Source organism: Cnephaeus nilssonii (genome assembly GCF_951640355.1).
Source record: "Cnephaeus nilssonii genome assembly, chromosome: 13".
NCBI lineage: Eukaryota > Metazoa > Chordata > Mammalia > Chiroptera > Vespertilionidae > Cnephaeus > Cnephaeus nilssonii.
This window is the reverse complement of record NC_137084.1, coordinates 30,523,868-30,543,667: the sequence shown is the minus strand read 5'-3', so window position 1 is coordinate 30,543,667 and position 19,800 is coordinate 30,523,868. Positions and strand designations below refer to the sequence as shown.

At 55.0% G+C, this 19,800-nt stretch overlaps 1 protein-coding gene across 1 annotated transcript in view; it reads left to right on the top strand.

The window, feature by feature from the left end:
• Positions 1-13,169, top strand: part of OTOG (otogelin) — a gene marked incomplete at both ends in the record, with an annotated part of 80,508 nt that extends 67,339 nt beyond the window's left edge. The window contains 14 exons of the mRNA XM_079788140.1: positions 2,288-2,482; positions 2,680-2,892; positions 3,446-3,550; positions 3,733-3,840; positions 4,232-4,333; positions 5,877-5,975; positions 6,852-6,892; positions 7,835-7,910; positions 8,003-8,181; positions 8,970-9,074; positions 9,274-9,393; positions 10,459-10,504; positions 12,772-12,851; positions 12,969-13,169. Coding sequence (XP_079644266.1) covers positions 2,288-2,482; positions 2,680-2,892; positions 3,446-3,550; positions 3,733-3,840; positions 4,232-4,333; positions 5,877-5,975; positions 6,852-6,892; positions 7,835-7,910; positions 8,003-8,181; positions 8,970-9,074; positions 9,274-9,393; positions 10,459-10,504; positions 12,772-12,851; positions 12,969-13,169 — 1,670 coding nt within the window. The remainder of the gene's footprint in view (positions 1-2,287; positions 2,483-2,679; positions 2,893-3,445; positions 3,551-3,732; positions 3,841-4,231; positions 4,334-5,876; positions 5,976-6,851; positions 6,893-7,834; positions 7,911-8,002; positions 8,182-8,969; positions 9,075-9,273; positions 9,394-10,458; positions 10,505-12,771; positions 12,852-12,968) is intronic.
• Positions 13,170-19,800: the final 6,631 nt, after the last annotated feature.

The window sequence follows — 19,800 nt, the reverse complement described above, 5'->3', positions numbered from 1 at the left end:
CTATCAAGGAACATTTCATGACTACTCAGTGAATGCCCCATTCCTGGTCGGCTGGATGGCTTTCTAGGTACTTATCCTCTCCCACGTAAGCCTCCGGGCTGTATAAACCCCGCGCCAGGTCAGCCTGACTTTTCTCGCCTACTGTGAAATCAAAGCGGAACTCTCTCCTTTCAATATTGCTCTTTACTCCCTTGCTTGCGTGAAACAGTCGGTAGGTATAACCCGCCTACTCGGACCCTCATAGACGAGGAAGAACCCTGATGCCCCCGTCCCGCAGGGACAGGGGAGGTGAACTCCTCGTGGTTGAGTCTATGAGGTGGACGACCTTTCGTTCATAGCAAGCTCAAGGTTTGGAGAGCAAATCTACTCAGTGAGGAATTCACGACAGAGAAATCAAGCAGGGATACTAGGCCAGGTGATTCAGAGTTGTCACTACCGAGACTGGGTACCCTTCACTCTTCCCCAGTACGGTGAGGTGACTGCTTATTAGTGGGCTAGAGGAATTGACCCGAAAAGCCAATAATAACAGCCGAGCAAAGAGGGGTGAAATGTCCGAAAATGCTTGTTTGTAAAATTATCCACTTACCTCACTCCGATCTGAGTCGCGGCGGGTGCGCGGCGATCTAGGGGGGAATGCAATCCGAAGGTGCGAGATCAGGGGGAATGCAATCCGAAGGGTCGCCTGGCCAGGCCTTTTCAGTGGATGTTCCCGTCGGAGGGTCTCTAGACCACGTTGGGCGCCATCTTTGCCCCGACCCGCGGGGCAACAACGCAGACACCAGAGACGAACCTAAGAGAACTAGACAAACAAGGGACGCGAAGAATGGAGGCAAGACAAATGGGTTCTGATCAAGCCTCAAATTTTTATTCTTACAGCGGTGCCTTATATCCAAGTCAGGGAGTGGGAGGTGGGGCGCGGGGAGTGAACTGTGGACCTATCAGTGCTTGCCAGCAGGGGCTGCAGGCAGGGAAGGGGGTATGAGGAAGTAGCCGTGGGTGCAGGTGGTTTCTAGAAGGGGAGATGTCTAGGAGGGATGGGGGCTGAGCGGGTCATGTGGGTTTAGGTAATTGACTAGGGTCGTGAGGGGTGCTGACTTATAGATAAAGGATGTGATGGTTGGAGGGCAGGTGTGGTGGTTAGAGGGTAGTTATGCGAAGAATGCTTTGTCCTTAGGCATGAGGAAGTAGGCCTATGGTGAGGACCAGTTTTCCATGAGGTTCTGTTTCATTAGCTTACTGAAATAATGTTAGAATTAATTTGTCATTGACTCTTGGCTCCTGACAGCCCTGGTGGGGTCAGCAGGGGTGGACTGGCCTCAGGTAGTTGGAACACACCCAGACAGGCAGGAGGTGGCTCACAGGAAGACCACACCTTTCACGTGACAGATAAGTGAAAAGACAGTGCCACCCAGAGTATGGTTCTCAAACTGTGGATTTCAACTCAGTGGGTATGAAATCAACTTTTGGAGCCAGCGCCAGCATTTGAAAAATGCAATAGAATAGAAAATACTAGAAAAATTAAGTATTATCTCATGCACAAGTTTTTTTGTTGTCGTTGCAATATATCAGTGATTCTCAATTCGGGCTACCCTTTGAAATTGCCCAGCGAACGTCAAAAAGTAGTGATGCTTGGTCCCCACATTGGTCTGGGGTTGGGTCCCGGTAATAGCAGTTCAAAAATTCCTGGGTGATTCTTTGGCTATCTGGTTTGAGGACCACTATTCTTTCTTTCTTTTTTTAAAAAAAAATATATTTTTATTGATTTCAGAGAGGAAGGGAGAGGGAGAGAGAGATAGAAATATCAATGATGAGAGAGAATCATTGATCGGCTACCTCCTGGATACCCCCCACTGGGGATGGCCCCCAACCCAGGCATGTGCCCTGGCCGGGAATCAAACCTGGGACCCTTCAGTCCAGAGGCCGATGCTCTATCCACTAAGCAAAACCAGATAGGGCAGACCACTGTTCTATTGGACCACAGTGTAAAATCTACTTTTTACAGTCAAGAGAGTTTGAAAACACTGACCTAGAACAAGGGATTGGCAATGTTTTCCGTGAAGGGACAGATAAGTATTTGAGGCTTTTGTGGGGTATGGCCTCTGCACAAACACTGCTCTGCCTTATAGTACACAGCGGCCACATTCAGTAGCAAATGAATGGACGTGGCTGTGCTTCAGTAAAACTTCATTTGCTGACTCCTGATCTAGAGGAAAGAGGCAGTGAAACCCCTTTGCACCGTCTGCTGAGTTGCAGGTGATGCTCACTGACGCCCCCTGTGTCCCTGCAGCCTTCCTGTGCTCCAGCGACTCCACGTACCAGGCCTGTGTGGCGGCCTGTGAGCCCCCCGAGTCGTGCCAGGATGGGATGCTGGGCCCGCTGGACCCGGAGCAGTGCCAGGTGCTGGGCGAGGGCTGCGTCTGCTCTGAGGGCACCATCTTGCACCGCCGCCACTCGGCGCTCTGCATCCCTGAGGAGAAGTGCGGTAGGTTCCTGCCCTCCCGGGGTGGGACCCTCCAAGCTGGCTTCGCCCTAGGCCCTCCTGCACCCTCCTGCACCCGTGGCCTGTATCCTTCTGGGTCTGCTTTGGGCTGGTCATTGTCCCAGGGAGGGTCTAACCTGGGACAGTCTGGGTCTCCCCACTCTCCTGAGTCTCCTATGCCCCCCACACTCCCTCTGCAGCCTGCACGGACAGCACGGGGGTGCCGCGGGCCCTGGGGGAGACCTGGAACAGCTCCCTCAGCGGATGCTGCCAACACCAGTGCCAAGCTCAGGACACCATCGTCCCAGTGGACCTGGACTGCCCGGGCCCCCGCCCTGAGACCTGTCCCCGCTTTGGGGAGGTGGCCCTGCTCCGGCCCACGGAGGATCCGTGCTGCCTGGGGGCTGTTTGTGGTGAGTCCCACTGTTCACTTCCCTGGGCCTTGACTCTAAGACAGTTAAAAGGCTCTAGCTCTGACCCTGATGGATAGGGCAAGGCTGGGAAAGTGAAAGTGTCTTGTGTTTGGAGGGGGAAGTTGGGGGGAGGGGGAGAACCCTGCCTGGGGGACAGGAGCCACACCTTAGGGTGGGCAGGGCTTAACAGCACAGGCTCTGGAGCCAGGCCGCCAGTGGACTCTTCCTCCACCACCTGGCAGATCATTTAACATCCTCTGTGCTTCAGCCGATTCTCCGTAGCAGGAGGCTGATAGTACCCACCTTCCGTGCTGTTGTGAGAATTACAGAAGTTAATACTGATCCAGAGCAGCCGCTGGCACGCGGCCCATTGGGTTGGATGTTAACTATTATTGCTCACACCGTCTGTGTGACCTTCAGAGGCTCCTTCTAGGAACGAGGGACCTGGGGGCTGGGAGGCGTCATGGGGACCAGGTGTCCAGGCTCTGGGCAGCGCTGGAGGCTGGGACAAGTCCTGGCCTCCAGGTGACAGGCCCTGTGGCCCCCGGGCCAGTGTGTAACCAGACCCTATGTGAGGGCCTTGCCCCCACCTGCCGCCCAGGCCACCGACTCATCACCCACTTCCAGGAGGAATCCTGCTGCCCCAGCTACAGCTGTGGTGAGAGGTCGGGGGCTGGGAGAATGGGATACTGACCACCTGGGGGAGGCGGGAGCCTGCAGCTGGGACAGGGGAGCAAGGACAGCTTTGGGGATTGGGTTCTGGCTGGAGATTAGGGCGGGTGGCCCGGTGTGGCCAGGCAGGGTCTGTTCCCAGCGCCTCAATTCTGTTTTTTCCCCCAGAGTGTGACCCAGACCAGTGTGAGGCCGAGGTGATCCCCAGCTGCCGCCAGGACCAGATCCTGATCACCGGCCGCCTGGGGGATTCGTGCTGCACCTACTACTTCTGCAGTGGGTAGACAAGCCATCAGACCACTTCCTCACCACGGCTTCCTTGGGTGGCGGGGAGGAAAGGATGGGGGTCATCGGGTGGGGTGGGCACAGGAGAAGGTGAGGTCCCTGCCCAGAGAGAAGTGTAGGAGAGAGAGGAAACCGATCCCCTGCAGGTGACTGAGCACAAGGAAGTCGGTGCTCACTCAGCGCAAGACTTAGGTGGACACAGGGAGAACGTCCGCGTTCTGACTCCAGAACAGGCCACGGGGGACCATGAGCCACTGCTCTTAATCTAGCCCCGTCTCACCTAGATTTTCAAAGTGTCCCCACCTAGCCACCTGTCCTTTCCCAAGGCCCCTCCCCACGAGGGGGGCTGCCTGTGACCGCAGTGGCCCCTCTCCCCTCTCAGCCTGTGGCGACTGTCCAGATCCGATCCCCGAGTGTCAGGAGGGGGAGGCGCTCACTGTGGACAGCAACACCACGGAGCTCTGCTGCCCTCTGTACCAGTGTGGTGAGTCCCGGCGGGACGTGGGCCATGGCCGGAAGGGGCTCCTGGGTCCTGTATGTGTCACCGGGCCCTTCACAGACTCTCCCCCCCACCCCCGTCCCCCAAGGACACTGATGGTGTTACCCTGTCCCAGTCTTCATTGTGCTTTCATTACAAAAGCCCTATATCTGCCTCGTAGGAAGTACAAAATCCAAGTGAAAATTCTATATTCCTGCCTCCCAGGTATCCTATGGTCAACATTTCCATCCGTACCCTTGGGATACTCTCTATGCCTTTATGTGTGTGTGCTCTACCAAAAGGACGCCACCTGGACATACTCTTTTTTACCCAGCTGTGAACACGTGACCGTCACCTTTCCACGTTAACAGAATTTTTCAGTTATCTCATGCCCAGTCCACAATTCTCCTGGCTTATCCAACCCAAGATCCAGTCCAGGACCACACATTAATGTTATGTCTCATAAACATATTTTAATCTAGCACCGGTCCCTTTTTCTGTGTGACACTAAATTGTAGGGCCTGGCTGTGGTCCTGCTGATCGTCCCACCGTCTGGATTTCTCCACGTGTTTCCTCTCAGGACTGTTCCTCTTGCTTCTCTGTCCTGTGCACTTCCTATAAACCTGAAGTTAAGACCTAAGACTTGGGTTCAACTAAAACGTTTTCTAACTGGAGCGTGCACGAGCTTCATAGTACATCCCACCAGGAGACATGTACCACATGGCTGAGCCACTGTCACTGGTGTGAACGTCGGCTCTGGATTAGGGTGGGGACGGTCACCTTCCTCCATCTGACATTTATATGTTTCCTCTTTCAACCAGAAAGTAACCCATTCCTTGGACGCTGTATGATGTCCTTCCTCCTCTCTGCTTCATACTTTTGTGAAACACCAGTTGACAATGCTTACCTGTGCCAATAATTTTTTTAGAAATCAGACAAGTCTTACAGTCTTTCCCCTTCAGCGTTGACCTTCGTACCTCTCCTCCCCACCAAAAAAGTTGATCCTAGAGATGTCCTCACTCCTTGTCTTGCTCTCTCGATACATGAGCGTGGCCGAGGGACCCTCTGCTGAGAGGGACCAGCCTGAATAACAGTAGGAAGGGAGTGTGAGCCTGGAGTGTGGCTGAAGCAGAGCAGCTCGGGCGGCTGCAAGTGGTGATGTCCACTGGTGGGAAGGGTGTGCTCTCCCCCAGAGGGAACCGCTCTGGTCGGTGGAGCTTATCCTGGTCACTGGCTCCCCTATGATCGCTACTCTCAGGGGGACACAGAATCCGGAGGCGGAGGCCCAGTTGAGTGACCTTAAGGTTCTGCCATTGCCACATCGTAATGCCTCCCGGAGCAGAAGTAGGGCCTCCCAAGGTAGTTCTACAGGGACACTCCGGGATCCCAGACTTCTCCCCTGGACTCCAGCCCAGGAAGGTGTCTGAGGAAATTGGGGGGACCCAAGGAGAAGCTGGAGGTACTCCCTCCTTAGCTGATGTTGCATTTCTGAGGATTCACGCTCCAAGTTGCCTGCGGCTGATGTGTCCCCTGCCTCCCCTCCGTGCAGTGTGTGAGAACTTCCGCTGCCCCCACGTGCAGTGTGGCATGGGCACTGCCCTGGTGGAGGTGTGGAGCCCAGACCGCTGCTGCCCCTACAAGTCCTGCGGTAAGTCCCTGAGAGGGCAGCCCCTCCCAAAGGCAGTGATCGAGGGCCCCTTTCCATCAACAAAGTCTTTATTGCAACTAGTAATATAATTTTGTTAAATTCACCTCAAATCCTTTGGGGAAGTACCGTATTTTCCAGTGTATAAGACGACTGGGCATATAGAAGATTTTCCTGGGTTAAAAAGTCGTCTTATATGCCGGAAAATACGGTAGGTGGGCGTGTCAGTGATCAATCATGAACTCCAGTGAGTTTTATATAAAAATGTAATTTTAAAAAGAGTTGAGCCTGGCCTGTGTGGCTCAGTGGTCGAGTTGACCCATGAACCAGGAGGTCACGGTTCTATTCCCAGTCATGGCACATGCCTGGGCTGTGGGCTCGATCTCCAGTAGGGGGCATGCAGGAGGCAGCCTATCCATGATTCTCTCTCACCATTGATGTGTCTATCTCTCCCTCTTTCTCTCTTTGAAATCAATAAAAGCATGTTTTAAAAAGAGTCAAGAAACTCTATTTTGCACCGGGATATTTTGCTTGTCTTTTTCTGGGCCTGGATGTAAACTTCATGAAGGCAGGGGTTTTAGTCTGTCTCAGTCATTGCTTTGTCCCCAGAGCACAGAGGGAAGCTCGGCGTAGAGTAGGCACTTAAAGCCATCTGCTGCGTGCGTTTCCCAGAAGAGTATTTCACAGCCACTCTGCCCTGGAGCTCCTCGCCCTGAAGCTGGAGCTGCTGCCTCCCTTACGTTTGCTAGTGGTGCCTCAGCTAGGGGCGTGGAGGCAGGCTGGAGGAAGGCTGCGCCTGCAGTGAGGTGTCTGGAGGCCCGAAGGTCTTCCACCTGGACATCTCTGGTGAGGTGGGTCCTGGCCCCTCCTGTTTTTCAGAGTGTGACTGCGACACAATCCCAGTGCCCCGGTGCCATCTGGTACGTAGAGCCTGCCCCTCCCCTGGCCTGCCCCGTTTCCTTTCCTCCCTCCTCACCCCTTCCCCTGGAGAACCTGTTCCTTCCATCTAGGACACAGAGCCTTGGTTGCAGGTCAGTATTCGAGTCCTCAGCCCTGTTCTCTGGGCACAGTGCCCTTATTTGTAAAGTGGGCATGGTCACGCTTCAGAGTTGTGAGGATGAAGTACCATGATGATGAAGATGGGGATGATGAGGATGCTGGTGATGATGATGGCGGGGATGGGGAGGATGGTGAAGATGATGATGGTGGTGATGATACTATGGTAGCTAATATTAATTGAGAGCTAACTATATGCCAGGTGCTCTCCTAGGGCTTTTATGTATATTATCACATTAATTCTCATGACAACCCAATGATTCTATGATTAGCTCAATTTTACGTAAACACAAGGACACTAAGGTTAAGGTCATGTAGCTAGTAATCACAGTGCCAGGATCGGGAGCCAGGAAACCTGCAAAGTTATGTTTTTCACATAATTTTATGAATTATATGTATCCCCTCCAAACCTTAACATGCATCTCCTGTCACTTTGCCTCCTGTCCCATCCTCTCTCTCTCCCTTCAACGGGTGAAGGAAGAAGGGACGTAGCATGAGCCCAGCGAGATGCTGTGCCGCAGCCACGCATCGGTCCCCTGTTGATGGGGCCAGTGGGTGCTCAGAGTGACAGGAGAGGCCTGAGGCCCAGAGAAGACACTGGGGTGCTCCTCAGCAGGGAACCTCGGCGGGAGGGTGACTGAGCTCACAGGGTGCCAAGGGTCCCCAGGCCCACCAGTCCCTTCTCCACTGCTGCAGGAGAGAGAGGGGGGCTCAGGTGGCAGACTGCTCCTGAGGGCGGGGCTGGGCGGGGCTGGGCGGGGCGGGGCCTTCCCACCCAGGGTGCTGACCGCCTCTGCCCCACCCAGTGGGAGAAGTCCCAGCTGGACGAGGAGTTCATGCACAGCGAGGAGAACGTGTGTGGCTGTGCCAAATACGAGTGCGGTGAGCGGGGAGGTAGAGCCAGGGTGAGTGAGCCATGGGTGGGGTGGGTGCTGGGCTCTCGGTGACCAGGGCCACCCTGCACGCCCATGCAGTGAAGGCTGCCGTATGTCTGAGCCGAGAGCTGGGGGTGATGCAGCCGGGCCAGACGGTGGTGGAGCTCTCGGCCGATGGCGTGTGCCACACCTCCCGCTGCACTGACCTGCTGGACCCTCTCACCGGCTTCTACCAGATCAACACCACCTCTGTGCTGTGTGACGTCCACTGCGAGGCGGTAGGGGGCAGCATGGGACGGGGAGGGGGCGTGTTAGAAGGGCTGGCCTGGCAGAGCCCAGGTGCTCCAAGAACCAGAGGGGCCCTCCAGCTCTCCCCAAGCTCACTAGACAAGTCTCGCTAGAGCGTGGGCATCAGGGCCTCCGGAGACCTCTGTGGCAAGTGCTGGAAAGGGGACTGGGGTGGGCAAGGCCAGGAGGGGAACAGCGGGAGTGAAGGCCTGGCAAGGGTGGGGGTTTGACCGAGAACACATTTATGGAGCACTTTCTATGGCTGGCATATCCCCTGGTTTTTTTATTTCTGTGTTTGCGTTCCTGCCATCATTTGTTGAACACTTCTACATGCCCCATGCTTAGGATAGTTACTGGCTTCTAGTGAGGGCTAAAGAAATACTAATTGAATAAACAAGCTTAGGATTGTTCCTATTTTCAGATGAAAAAAACTGAGGTTTAGGGAGGTCCAATCCTTTGTCAGAAGTCCCACAGGAACTGGGACTCAGCCTGAGGTCTATCTGGAACCGAAACTGGCACCCGTAATTACCAGCGATGCTGTCTTTGGAAGGGGTGGGGGAGCTCTTCATCACTGGGGCTGAGCCCAGGAACCGCAGCAAAGGAGCCACAGAGTAGACAGGGGATGACCTTCCTGCCCGAGATAGAAGGAGCCTGGGGATCCCCTTCCTGAGCATCTGCAGAGGGCTCTGCTCTGGGCTCAGAGACAAGAAGCAGTGGGAGAGGCAGGAGGGCGGAGGTGGGCATGTGCTGAGCCCATCCCGCCCTCCCTGTCCTGCAGAACCAGGAGTATGAGCACCCGCGGGACCTGGCGGCCTGCTGCGGCTCCTGCAGGAACGTGTCCTGCCTCTTCACTTTCCCCAACGGCACCACCTCCCTGTTCTTGGTATGCAACCCCTTCAATGCCCACCTAGGAATTGGTTCCAGCAGGAGACACCGAGGACCAGGACCCAGGGCTGGGTACAGATGGGGTCCTGGGGAGTGCTAGGTTTGGGGCTGCACCTGTCTTTGGAGCTATACCCTATGGGTTCACTCGGGTCATCCATCTGGCCACAGTCCCCATCGCCCACCTCTGTGCCCTCCAGCCCGGGGCATCCTGGATTGCAGAGTGCGCCCGCCACCACTGCAGCAGCACCCCCCTGGGCGCCGTGCTTGTCCGCTCGCCCATCAGCTGCCCGCCGCTCAATGAGACTGAGTGTGCCAAGGTCAGTGTCGGCCTCCCCCCTGCAGCATGGCCTGAGGCCAGGGTCATCGGCTCTCTTACTAGTGGGGTGGGGAGAGGTCCTGTGTGCAGGGGGTGGAGGAGGGGTTCCCAGAGCCTGTGCATCAGGGGCTCCGGAGACCTCTGTGCCCCGCCACCCCAGCTCCACATCTCTCCATGCATTTTTGCTCTGACCACCTCACACATCATAGGGTCACATACAGATACACATAAATATACACTGTTTCAGACACACCACCACAAACAGTCGACAGCTCACACACACCACACACTCCGCGGGGACATTAACACCCCAATATGCCAGCGCACACATCACTCACTATCATATAGTGTGAACAGCTGTCACTATGGGTACACCCAAGGACAAGGATTTCCTGGAGGGTTTGGGGTTATTGTTAGATTATTAAAGCTCCTGAGATGATTATTGGCATTTAAAGATTTCTGACCTTACCTAGAAAATAAATACACACACACAGTCATACTCTCATACACACAATCACACATGTACACACACATCTATGCTCACAAAATCACACACATATAGAAACTTACACTCACACTTATTCACAAAGAACCGTCATATCCATTGTCTTATCCATTTCACAGTAGAGGAGGAGGGCTCTAAGGGAGAATGGCTCCCATTTTAGAAATGGGGAAATTAAGCCCAGAAGAAAGGGTCAACTTATCCAGGGCTGAGACAGAGCCCAGGCTGTTCACCCAAAGGTCAGCTACTGCCCCCCTCCCTCCCTAGGGGGAGCTGCCACTGGAAAGCATCACCTTCACCTGGGCTCCAGCCTCAGTGGGAGTCGCAGACAGTCTTAGTGCCAGTGTCCCAACCAGTCAGCTCACACCTGTGGCTCTCCCATGGCCAGCTCCGGGCCCCCTTCTTCCTCTGGCCAAGGCCTGATGGCCAGCAGGGCCTGGAGGTCCTGCCTGGGGCATCATGGGAGGAAAGGAGTCAAGTCCCTGGGACTCTTTGCCTCTTGCTGGGATCGTGGCTCCTGATCTGGACAGGATCTTCCACCCACCTCCCCTCTTCTCCCTCCAGGTTGGGGGCTCGGTGGTCCCTTCCCTGGAAGGATGCTGCAGGACATGTGAGTGATCATGGTGGAGACCCAGGGGTGAGGGGCTCTGGCTGGGGGAGAGCATGTCATGAGGGGGCTAGAAGGCCAGGCCCTGGCCTGGCACCTCTGGTGGTGGCTCTTCAGGGGTGAGTAGATGAAGGGATAATCCCCCACCACGAGGTCCAGGCACTGGCACACATAGGCAGCTGGGCAGAGGCCATGCTCACGTTCCTGTCCCAACAGCAAGGCCTCTGCTTCTTGTTGGAGACGGGGACATTGGGATATTGAGTCCAGGAGGTCAGTAGCTCACTGGCCTGCCCCTGCCAAGGCCCCCAGCCCAGATGCCCTCCGCCACCACATGAATTCTCCCTGTGGCCAGGAGCCCTGTCTTGGAGGGGCCACGTGGGTGGGATTCAGACTCCCTGCGGAGTCTGAGTGAGAGGTCTGTGCAACTGTCCTCACACCTGGCCCTGGGACCTGCAGCCGAGCCACATAGGCATGCATGGCCCGATCAGCCATAGCGCCTGTGCCCACATGCCTCCCCTCCCCCTTGGGTCCCAGACCCTTCCTTGGAGGGCTATAGAATGTGAGACTTTTTATGACCACCTCACATACTCCAAGAAAGTTGGGCTCAGTGCCTCATTGGCTGATCTCTGACCCACAACTCATGTTCGCTGAATGTCCCGTGTGCTCCCGTGTGACCTGCAACCCGTGTCCCTCTCCCCAGGTTCCCCGGGGACCCTGTTTCCCGTGGTCCCCGTTAGCCCCGCCTCTCCTCCACGGGTTAGTGTCCACTGCCACCCAGGTACTCCTCTCGGGAGCCCACGGAACTGGAGGCGGGCAGCCGCATTGCTATTTCCAACAATGTCCCTCCTGCTAGGTGCCCCCAGCTCTGGGGGTGGGGGTGGGGAGGGTGGCGCCCCTGCTCCCTGCCTCTGGCAGAGGCCTTTTGGCCAACAGTGCATGCTGGGTAGCAAGCTGTGCCCCCTGGGCTTGCATGGGAATGCTTCAGCGGTGCCCGCTCACCTGGCGCCCACCAATGCCCAATGCTGCCACCGCTTTGCTCCCACTGGTCACTCAGCCAGTCTCAGTCCGGACCCAGGGGCCATGGCCAGGACAGCACTCAGTTCCCCTGCCTCGTGGGAGCACAGAGAGTGGACAAAGTCAGCTTAGCTCTGGCTGGGAGTCCTCCTGCCGCTGTGGTGGGAAACCTGCAGTGAGGCCCGAGGCCAGGAGAAAGGATTCCCCCCATTCCCAGAAGGCACCTGGGGTCACAGCAAGTCCATGCACCTGGCACATATTAACTGAGCACCAATGTGCCAGGCCCTGTTCTAGGCACGGTGGACACAGCATACACCAGGCCTCGCGGAGCTGCCGTTTTAGTGGGGGAGACAGAATAACTAGTAAAATGCAGTGTATAATAGAGGGGGTGCCTCTGGTTTTATGGGGACGGAAGCTTATGCTTCCTCATCCAGAAAAAGAACACAAACTTACAAAGCCAGATTGAGGTATGAAAGGACAGAACTCATTCTAAATATTCAACAAACTGTGGAAGAGGCCACGCAGAAGGCTCTACAGCTTACACTTCAGCAGCATAACCAGCAGGGCGTCTCTGACCAGGTGGTGACACTGTCCTGGGCAGAAACAGGCTGGGGAGGGGTCAGGAAGGAGGACTGGTGCAGGGGGAGGTGCCATTCCAAGAAGGGATTCAGGGTAGGCCAGTGGTGAGGAGATACTTGAGCAGTCGAGGGCATGAATGAGCCACGGGATTGTTGTCTGTGGGAGGCATGGTCCAGGCAGAGGACACGGCACCCCTATCCGTTTCCATCCCTGCAGAAGATAGGGAAACCGCGTGAGCCTGCTGTGTGCACACATGATACTCAGGACTGGGGTTGCCTTCATTCAAGAAATTGCAGAATCTTAATGCTAGAAGCCCTCTTGAATAGAGAAGCTGAAAATCAGACAGGGGTGAGGTCACCAGTAGAGGTTAGAGACAGATGTTGGGACTGGGGTGGGGAGGCATCCTGCCTGTCCCCAAACCCTTCTCTTCCCTAGCCCAGAGCCCCCGAGGGCACCCCCGGCACCTTCCTCTGTCTCCTCTGCCGTCCGTGCCACCGTCTCCTTCCAGGGCTCTGAGTTAAAAGCTTGCCCTCTGATGGGGAGGGGCTCTAATGCATGGGCACTAACGCTGCCAGAGGGACCCTCCAGCATGACACTAACTGCCCCAGTCCGGCCCATCCTGCTGCCACTGGAAGCACGTTTCAGCCACGGCCACCTCACCCACCCTGTCCCCCTAGGTAAAGAGGATGGGCGCTCCTGCAAGAAAGTGACCATCCGCATGACCATCCGCAAGAATGAATGCAGGAGCAACACCCCTGTGCGTGGCATCCACAAGGCGGTGGGGGGAGGGGCGGCCAAAGATGGGGAAGGGGGGAGGGGGGGTTTGGGGAGAGGGGAGCTACACAGGCCGCCTCACGGGCTTGCCCATCCCCAGGTGAACCTCGTGTCCTGTGATGGGAGGTGCCCATCCGCCAGCATCTACAACTACAACATCAACACCTATGCCCGCTTCTGCAAGTGCTGCCGAGAGGTGGGCCTGCAGCGGCGCTCCGTGCAGCTCTTCTGTGCCACCAACGCCACCTGGGTGCCCTACACGGTGCAGGAGCCCACCGACTGTGCCTGCCAGTGGTCCTGAGGCCTGGGGCAGGGGCTGGGGCTGGCCGGGCCACCTCCCATCTCCCCTGCTTTCCGTTTCCAGCTGGCCTGTGGGTGGGGGAGGGGACACTTCAGGTGTGGAGAGCTGGTTCATGCGGAGCCTGGAATGAGCAGAGGCACAGAGAGTGGCCAGAACAGGCCACACCTGCCCACCCTGGCTCCCTCTCTAGGCTGCCCCTCCCCCACACTCGGGAAAGTGCCACAGCGGAGGGCTTGGGGAACTCAACGCTGTCTCTGGCTTGAGGTCTGGAATGGGCCCTGGGTCAGGGCAGCAGCCCCTGCGCATCCGTGACTCTGGCCACAGTGCTTTTGGTGGAGGGGGTGAGAGCTTTCCTAGGAAGCTGGGATCAGAGCTGGACCCAAGACCAAGTGCAGGGCCAGGATGTGGGAGCCCATTCTCTTTCTTGGCCACGGAGAACCACAGACGCAGTAAAAGGAAAGAGGGCTTTAATGGCAACACACGGCCTGCATAGAGCTGCCCAGAAGGAATTCCCAGAAGCAAAAAGGGCAGGTTCCTGGGCCTAGTCTCACCAACATCTGTGAGCTCAGACCCAGAGACTGGGGAGCGGGCTCGGTGACATGCAAGTCCCCTGAGCGCCCTGGGATTCTGTTATTGACATTGTGATTTGGGAAAGGTTTAGAAGAGCAGGCCCATGCCTACTCCATACCACCCCCAGCCCCCGTCCACCACAGCTGGCCTTCCTGGCAGGAGGGCTGGCTCTTGTGGGTGGTGATGGGAGGGAATGACTTCCTCAGCCAGGGCCCAGCACAGCTCCTCTCGGTGTTGCTGGACAGCCCACCCTCCAAGGCCGTAGATGTTCCATGGGTGCCTTCAGCCTGCGAGGGCAGCTCGGCTTTGCAGTGGCCATTTCTCTAAGGACATAGCGGCGTTGGTGTCTGCAGGGACTTCAGGTGGGTTTTGTGGTTCAGCGGGTTCTCAGCTCACTGCTTCCTGGGCCTGATAGCAGGAGAGCACCTGTCAGTGGGGAATGCAAGCCCTGTGTGTGCCGCCCGATTCTCTGAGCATCTGTCAGACCCTTGTCTCTGAACCAGAGTGTCTCCCCTAAAACCAGGGCCAGGGCCCCTTCCACACCCTGCTCTGCTGCCCCCCTCCACCCCCACACCCACATCCACCACCAGGTCACTTGTGCTCCTGGATCCAAACAGCATGAACCTGAGGTTGTTCTGGCCAGCACCGTCCTGTATATCTGGATGTGTGTGGTTGTCCTGTGCCCCCAGGGTTGGGTTAGGGTTCTGTACCAGGATGGTCCCCAGCTGTTCCTGCAGACTCTCTGCTCCTGTACCTGTATTCTGTTTAATATCCAATAAACCACGGGAAGACATCGAGCCTCTGAGCATCTCTGAGGGTGTCAGGTGTGCTTTGAATCTGGAGGAGTTTCAGCTGTGAAGATAAGACCCTATTTTATGGCCCCGGAGGTCACCCTGACTTCTGCCCTGCCCATGCCCAGCACCGTGCCCCACTCAGGACAGGTCCTCAGTTGGTATGTGTTGGTTGGAATTGGACTGATTCCTAGGGGGAGGGGTGGGAAGAAGGAAGAGGACATTGGGAGCTGGGAAGCTGGCACCCAGGTGAGGGGCCTGGGGAATGGTCCCAGCTCTGTGGGGCCAGTGCACATGCCTCTCACATAGGATGTGAATGGCAGGTCCTGAGGGTAAGTTTCATGTCTCAATGTCTCTGTATCTATTTTCTCATTGTCTCACAAAGCTCAGAAAGTTTTTGCAACCACTGTTGACTGTGCTGGGGTTAGGGAGAATCCAGAGACTAGCCTCAAGACTCAAGGGGTATCTATAGCATCTCCCCAACCCTTGTTTCCTCCCCACTCTGTGTGTGACTTAAAGCTTAAGAAAACCCCAGAGGCCACACAGACTGGTAAGAAATAGAAGCCCATGGTGGGAGAGTGGAGGGCAAAGGGGTCAAATGTACAATGACAGGAGGCTAGACTTTGGGTGGCGGGCACACAGTGGCATGCACAAATGATGTGTTATAGGGTTGTACACTTGAAACATATAATTTTATTAACCAATGCCACCCAAATAAATTTACTTTAAAAAGGGGGGGGGGGCGCGGGGAGAGAAACAGAAGCCAAGGTCCCAGCCACTCAGAAAGCTGGAATCAAGCTGGGCGAGCTGGGCGGCTGCCTAGCCTGCAGCCCCCTGTGACGTATTTGCAAACACGAGGGGTTTTGAGCCCCAGAACCATCCCATTTTCCTTGCTTGGGGCTCGAGTTCCAGCCCCGATTTTCTGGGCTTAATCCTCTTCCTGTGGAAATCAATAAGGACATTGTGATGGAATGATTCACGTTCAAGGTCAGGCCGGAGCAAATTGGAGGCGACATGCTGATTTTACTGCCCTCACTGAGCAGAGAGCCAATCCCGCTCACAGACCCCTTAACCCTTTCCTCGCCACCCCCATCAACTGTGTCAGCACCTGCCCAGCTTTAGCCTCCTCCCCAAGGGCTAGGTCCCCAAGCCTTGGTCACCCATGTGTGGCCCTGCCTTCACATTTCCCCAAGGAGTCTCACACACTTGTCATAGTGGTTCGGGGAGGGCAGATGGCAGTCACAGATGGAATCAAACAGGAACAACTTCAAGCTAAGATCAAACTTGTGTAAGTTCATTGGCCATATCTTGCCCCAGAAGCAGAAAGTTTTCCACTTCCAACCCTCTTTTCAGGGTTCCAGGACCCCTCTTCCCTGCTTTCCTGGGTTGTCCCATTTGGGGAGATGGAGGAGAAGGGGAAGCAAATTCCTCATTTTTTTAATGGATAGCAAGTCAGATATTTTCTGTGGTTCAAATATGACAGTTTATTTTTCATTTCTAATGAGAGAGGAGAGAGAGAGAGAGAGAGAGAGAGAGAGAGAGAGAGAGAGAGAGAGACCAAAACTAATGTTCCTGAGTACCTGGAACCTTGCATCCAAAATGATTCAGATACCCTGGCTCCTCTGTCTTGGGACTCTACCGTCATAAGCAAGAGCCTTCCAAAGGCACCATGCTCATCTGCATCAAGCCAGCCCTGGGAGGAGTGCAGGGAACATGCTCTGGAGGTTTGGGGGTGCCTGACTGAAAGTGGCTTGCTTTTATCACACTGGCCAGAACGCATGTGCAAGGCCTCACCTAACTGCAAGGGAGGCTGGGAAATGTAGTCCAGCTCTGTGCCCAGGAAGAAGAGGAGATGCATCTGGGGGACAGTGTCTTCGATGAGGAAGTGGAGATCCTGCAGACAACTTTAAGGAGTTTAGCTGAGAAGAGATAAGGGATGAGGTCAAGAAAAGGTTTGTTTGCTGGTTTGAAGAGGGCAGTGACTTGACCATATGTCCTGGAAGGAGCCAGTGGAAAGAGAAGAAAGGTTTTGCTGGGAGAGACATCAAGGGTCTCAGAGGGCCTGGGGCTGGGACAGTGATGGATAAAGGCACCTCTAGCTGGGCAGCCCCCAATGTCTATGTCCCCAGTGTCTAACACAGAGCACTGAAAAATGAGTAGGAACGTGCCTTTAAACATGAAAGTGAGGAGTCTGGGCAGCAAAAAGTTAAAGGGTATATAGGGGTGGACAGCGCCAGGGAGCCAGGTCTTCCCCCCTCCCCCCACTACTGTGGTGGTGCCAACTAATCCCCTGCAGCAGGCAGGAGGCCTGCACAGCTGTCTCTCCCACCCAGCCCTTTGTCCAGAGGTCCTGGCAGCCCAGGGAACTGGAGAGAGGGGATAAGGAGGGTAACAGGATGGGTTCAACCGCTGCAACCTTGGAGAGAGCTGAGCCATTCTCTAGGCTTGCCACTCAGCCCTCACTTGCCATGAAGACTCACCTCCCTGTGGGCCAGTGCCCCCAGCCATCTGGACCCAAACTCCATCCCTGCTCCTCCCACACAGGTCCATTCCTGCCTCTGACCTTTACCCGAGGCCTTTGCCTCATCTGGAATGCCCTTCTCCTCCATATTCCTAGATAGTTCTTGCCTAACCTTCACATCCGCCTTCAAACTCCGGCCCACAGGATTCTTCTCTTCAGCCCCTAGCCCCACCACACCCCTAGATTCTGCTCATCTGGGGCATCACTTGCTGGCCTGTGCCTATGCTCTGCTTAGAGCGGGGGGATGTAGTCCTGGTTCACACATTCATTCATTCTTCACCTACATTTCCTTTACGACAGATGAGGAAGCTAAGGCCCAGAGAGGGTAGGCAGCTGCACAGCTGGAGAGTGGAGGAGCCAGGATTTGAGCCCATGCTGTGTAACTCCAGAGCCCACATTCAGACTTTCCTTTCCAACCAGGAGGGAGCATGAAGAGGATTGGTGGGGGCTCAGTAGCTCATTCTCTAGGACCCTTCCTCCAGGAAGCCAGAGAGGGCAGTGAAAAGGGGTTTCTTGTCTCTCTTCAGCCAATTACCAGTGAGAGGACGTTGGCAAATTTCAAGCGTCAGTCCTCTGTTGTGAGAAGAAGTAACAGGTTCTGCATCCCAGGGTTGGCATGGGGGTCAAGTGAGATCATGGATGGCAACGGGCTGGACAACTGCAGAGGCTGTGGCCATGTGTGAGGCTGCCCGGCTGAGCCAGGAGATCCCAGCCCAGTTGTGCCCAGGGCAGGAGAAGAGCAGGAACAAAGAGCCCTGCCCAGCCCTAGCCCACCCTTCACCCAAGAGCTCTGGGGCTCACCGCTAAGCCTTTGCCTCTGCGGCACCCCAGCCAACTGTATATCCTGCCTTATTCTACCTGAACTAAACCCTCGTTTATAGATTGTTGGAGCTGAAGGAGGAGCAGGGTGCAGTGAAGGAGCCTGGATTACGGAGATAGACTCTGTCTCTGAACAGCGGTGTGATTTATTCTCTTCAAATCTGTTTCCTCGTCATTAAAATGGGAATGAGAATCTGGCCAAGTGATGGTGAGAATGTTTATGGATAAAGCTCTTGGCCTGTACTAGGCATTTAATGAATGGAGCTATTGTTTCCACTATGGACAGAACCTTGGAAATCATCTTCTTGGAACTCCACGTTTTCAGGAGCAAGACACTGATTCTAGAAAGAGGGTGACTCACCCAAGGTCTTACTGCAAAATGAGCAATGATGAAGGCAGCACCAGACTCCAAACCCAGTGTTCCTTTCCTTGCCTCCTCCGGGGAGTCTTCCCTGAGCTCCATCTCAGGCTGGGCCTTCCCGCTCTGACCTCACAGCCTCCGCTATCGGAATCACCCACTGGGCCTTTGGAGACCTCTGTCTCCTTCTAAGACAGGAAACTCGCCAGAGAGAACCCATGCCTTTTGCTCTTGCCCTCGCTTCCCCAACAGTAACTATCTCAAGGCCAGGTCCTCTCCAAGGTGTTCAGACCCCTCTGGGGTCATTCCTGGGACTTGGCTGAGCTGGGTGACATTACCTCCCAGGATGGAGGGGAGAGAGAAGCAAGAGAGGGAAGGGTTAAAGGCTCGGCAGCTGGGGAGGGCGGCCTGCAGACAGCCCAGCCCAGCACTGGGAGGCCTGGGCCATTCCATTCCTTTGCAGATCAGTTACACCCAGCTGTCTCCCTCCCCACCTCAGTGCCCCTCGGATTAGGCGGGAAAGGATCCCCGGCCTGCAGCCTGCACACGGCCCGTGGGGAACAGCGCCTGCAGCCCACGCCTCCACGACAGCTGCTGAGTGTCAGGCAAGAACATAGATCAGCAGGATCCTGGCAGAGGTGCCCCAGCCCAGGCCCTGCCCCCAACATGTGCAGGAGGGGCCCCCTCAGGAGAAAGGGGGTCTGTAAGGGATTTGGGAGGTACAGGGAAGGGACTGCTCCCAAAAATACCTCTTCTGCCCATATGTCACTATGCCTCCAATTCCACCATTAGACATCTCAGAAGCTTCAGGTCTCCCAAAGACACCAATTAAAAACGACACTCCATGATGTAGCTGGCGACCTTGTGCACTGCTTGCTGGGAATGGCTTGGTAAAATGTATGAACATTTTATTTTACAAAGAATAGATGAAGTCCCTCAAAAATGTCTATTCCTTTGTCCATTAGTTTCACTGAGGACTTTAACTCAAAGAAGTACTTAAGTTACATAGTTTATAACATGGGGAAAAAATGTTGTGGAATATAGTTGCATGATAAAAAAAAACAACAACTATTGCCTCGAATATTCTTAAAATACTCACATGAAAAGTTACATGAAATATACAGGACAATTTTAAACTAGAAAATATTAGTACCTGTAATGGAAAGCATGGTATAGTTGCATCAGTAGGCCAGATAGATGGAGTTTCTGGAAGCTATAAAGCAAAAAAAAAAAAAAAAAAAAAAAAAGTATACAGGTTGGACAGGCCGCCTGAGGTCTAATCCTGGCTGCTTCCCTCACTAGTTCTGTGGCCTTGGCAAGTTCCTGAACATCTCTGAGCTTCAGTTTCCTCCTCTGTAAACTGGAATAATAGTTACAATAGTTGTGAGAATTATGTGGGAAATATCCTTGTAATCCCACCAGCAAAGGAACCAGCATCCACCTAGTGAGTGAATGGTTATGGTATGTCTCCCACTCCCCCAGCCAACCACTAACACAGCTGCTGACGAACCCCACACAGGACCAATTCTGATTAATCTAGACTTTTATTATAAACTAGAGGTCCAGTGCATG